The sequence below is a fragment of the Anser cygnoides genome, chromosome 29 (assembly GCF_040182565.1).
Source record: "Anser cygnoides isolate HZ-2024a breed goose chromosome 29, Taihu_goose_T2T_genome, whole genome shotgun sequence".
Classification (NCBI taxonomy): domain Eukaryota; kingdom Metazoa; phylum Chordata; class Aves; order Anseriformes; family Anatidae; genus Anser; species Anser cygnoides.
Genome location: NC_089901.1, coordinates 1,991,422 through 1,994,714, shown reverse-complemented (window position 1 = coordinate 1,994,714; position 3,293 = coordinate 1,991,422). Strand labels below are relative to the sequence as shown.

General features: G+C 64.8%; 1 protein-coding gene across 1 annotated transcript; it reads left to right on the top strand.

Annotated features, from left to right (window-relative positions):
• The first annotated feature begins 277 nt into the window (after positions 1-277).
• Positions 278-3,096, top strand: NDUFB11 (NADH:ubiquinone oxidoreductase subunit B11). Its single transcript, XM_066984643.1, is given in 4 exon segments — positions 278-448; positions 2,520-2,650; positions 2,742-2,800; positions 2,803-3,096. Coding segments are annotated over 4 exon segments (603 nt in total). The 5' UTR covers positions 278-310; the 3' UTR covers positions 3,078-3,096.
• Positions 3,097-3,293: the final 197 nt, after the last annotated feature.

The window sequence follows — 3,293 nt, the reverse complement described above, 5'->3', positions numbered from 1 at the left end:
CCCGCCCCGCGCGCCTCGCCCCGCCCCCGCCGCGCCTCCATTGGCCGCCGCGCCCGCCCGTCCGCCCGGCGCCACCGCCCATTGGGTGAAGCTCGGCGGGGGGCGGGCCGCCGCGGCGCCGCGGCGCTATTGGCTAGCGCGCGGCGGACTCGCTCGCTGATTGGCTAGCGCCGCGCGGAGGCGGGACGAGCCGCGAGGGGGCGGGACGAGCCGGCAGAACTCACTCCCTATTGGCCGAGGAGGCGAGGCGGCGCGCTCTGATTGGCCGGCCCGGCGGCGGAAGGGGCGGGGCCGCAGTTCCGGGGCAACCATGGCGGCGCTGGGGCGGGCGGTGCGGGCGCTGCGGTCTGGGGTGCGGGGGCGCTCGGCGGGGCCGCCCGGGGCCGTGGCGCTGCCGCTGGGGGCCGGGGCCCACGAGGAGGAGCCCATGGCGGAGGCGCAGCGCAAGGTGGGCGGGGACAGGGGGCAAGGGCAAGGGGCGGGGCCTCCGGGAGGGGGCGGGGCCTAGGGAGGGAGCCGGGAAGGTGGGCGGGGCCATGGGGCAAGGGGCGGGGCCTACTGGAGGGGGCGGGGCCTGGTGGGGGCCCGGGGAAGGGGCGGGGCTTAATGGAGGGGCGGGGCCTGAGCAAGGGCTTGGGGCGGGGCTTGGGGCTTGGGGGGCGGGGCCTGTTCTGTGCTGGGGGCGGGCAGTGGGGGGATTTGGGGCGAATTGGGGGGATTTGGGGTCATTGGGGATTTGGGGCAAAATGGGGATTTGGGGTGAATTGGGGGGATTTGGGGCAAATTGGGGATTTGGGGCGAATTGGGGGATTTGGGGTCATTGGGGGGATTTGGGGTCATTGGGGGGATTTGGGGCGAATTGGGGGGATTTGGGGTCATTGGGGGGGATTTGGGGTCATTGGGGGGGATTTGGGGCGAATTGGGGGGATTTGGGGCAAAATGAGGGGGATTTGGGGTCATTGGGGGGATTTGGGGTCATTGGGGGGGATTTGGGGATTATTGGGGGGATTTGGGGCAAAATGGGGGGATTTGGGGCAAAATGAGGGGGATTTGGGGTCATTGGGGGGGATTTGGGGTCGAATTGGGGGGATTTGGGGTCATTGGGGGGATTTGGGGTGAATTGGGGGGATTTGGGGCAAAATAGGGGGGATTTGGGGTCATTGGGGGGATTTGGGGTCATTGGGGGGATTTGGGGCAAATTGGGGGGATTTTGGATTATTGGGGGATTTGGGGCAAATTGGGGGGGATTTGGGGCAAATTGGGGGGGATTTGGGGCGAATTGGGGGGATTTGGGCAAAATGAGGGGGATTTGGGGTGGAGGGGATTTGGGGTAAATTGGGGGGATTTGGGGCATTGGGGGGGGGGATTTGGGGGGATTTGGGGTCATTGGGGGGGAGGGGGGGATTTGGGGTAAATTGGGGGGATTTGGGGCAAAATGAGGGGGATTTGGGGTAAAATTGGGGGGATTTGGGGCAAATGAGGGGGGATTTGGGGTCGGTGGGGGGGATTTGGGGGCGAGTTGGAGGGGATTTGGGGCAAAATGAGGGGGGATTTGGGGCGGGTGGGGGATTTGGGGCAAATTGGGGGATTTGGGGCAAAATGAGGGGGATTTGGGGATTGGGGGGGATTTTGGGGGATTTAAAGAAAAATTGGGGGGGATGGGGGATTGTGAGGGGGGATTTTTGGTCAAAATATTGGGGGATTTGGGGCAAAATGAGGGGATTTTAGAGGGTGAATTGGGGGGATTTGGGGCAAATTGGGGGGGATTTGGGGCAAAATGGGGGGATTTGGGGCCAATTGGGGGGTATTTGGGGCGAATTGGGGGGATTTTGGATTATTGGGGGGATTTGGGGCAAATTGGGGGGGATTTGGGGATTTCGGTGGGGGCTTGGGGGAGATTGGGGATTTGGGGTTATTTGGGGGCGGTTTGGGATTGTTTGGGGGGGGGCTGGGAGGTTTGGGGGCTGTTTTGGGGGTTGGGGGGCTTTGGGGTTATTTGGGGGGAAATTTGGGGGTCTGGGGTTATCGGGGGGGAATTTGAAAGGTTTGGGGTTATTTGTAGGGAAATTGGGGCTGTGGGTGTTATCTGGGGGGGATTTGGAGGTTTGGGGTTATTTGGGGGGGATTTTGGGGTTATTTGGGGGAAATTGGGGCTCTGGGCGTTTTCGGGGGGGGAATTTGGAGGTTTGGGGTTATTTGGGGGGAAATCGGGGGTCTGGGTGTTACGTGGGAGGGATTTGGAGGTTTGGGGTTATCTGGGTGGGACTTTGGGGTTATTTGGGGGGAAATTGGGGCTCTGGGGTTATCTGGGGGGGGATTTGGAGGTTTAGGGTTATTTCGGGGGATTTGGGGGTTATTTGGGGGAACTTTGGGGTCACTTCCGCGCGCGATTCGGGCTTTATTTGTGGCAAAACCGTTTCTCCGCGCGTTACGGGGGGGGTCGATTCGGAACCTTCGGGGTTCCGCTGGGGGAGGGGGGCCACCTCACCCTTTATATTTTCGGGGTCCCCCCCCGGCAGAACCCCGACTACCACGGCTTCTCCGCCGACCCCGCGGCCGACGCGGCCAACATGCGCGCCGCCTTCCTGGCCGGCGTCTCGGGGGCGCTGGTGCTGGGCGCCGTCTTCGTGCACTACCTGCCCGACTACGGGTGAGAAAAGGGGGGGGGGGGGGGGGGGGGGGCTGCGGGGACCCCCCCAGATCCTAAATTTTGTCTCTTTTTTTCTTGCCCCCCCCCCAAGGCTGCAGGAGTGGGCGCGGCGCGAGGCCGAGCGGCGGATCCGGGAGCGGGAGCGCCGGGGCTGCCCCTGCTCGACTCCGACTACTACGACCCCGCGCGCCTCGCGCTGCCCCCCCGGAGTAAACGGGGACAAATCCCCCCCCGGGACCCCCCCTTCCCGGGACCCCCCCAGGACCCCTCTCGGAGCCCCAGGAGCGAGCAGGGACCCCCAGGACCCCCCTCAGACCTCCAGGACCCCCCTCGGACCCCCAAAACTCTCCCCAGGACCCCCCTCAAACCCCCAGGACCCCCCTCAAATCTCCAGGACTCCCCCTCAGATTCTCAGGACCCCCCTTGAATCCCCAGGACCCCCCTCAGACACCTCAGAACCCCCCCTGGACCCCCAGATCCCCTCAAACTCTCCAAGACCCCCCAGACTCTCAGGACCACCCCTCGGACCCCCAGGACCCCCTCGGACCCCCCAGGACCCCCCTCAGACTCTCAGGACCCCCCTCAGACCCCCCAGATCCCCCCCAGACTCTCAGACCCCCCCCCCCTCAGACTCTCAGGACCC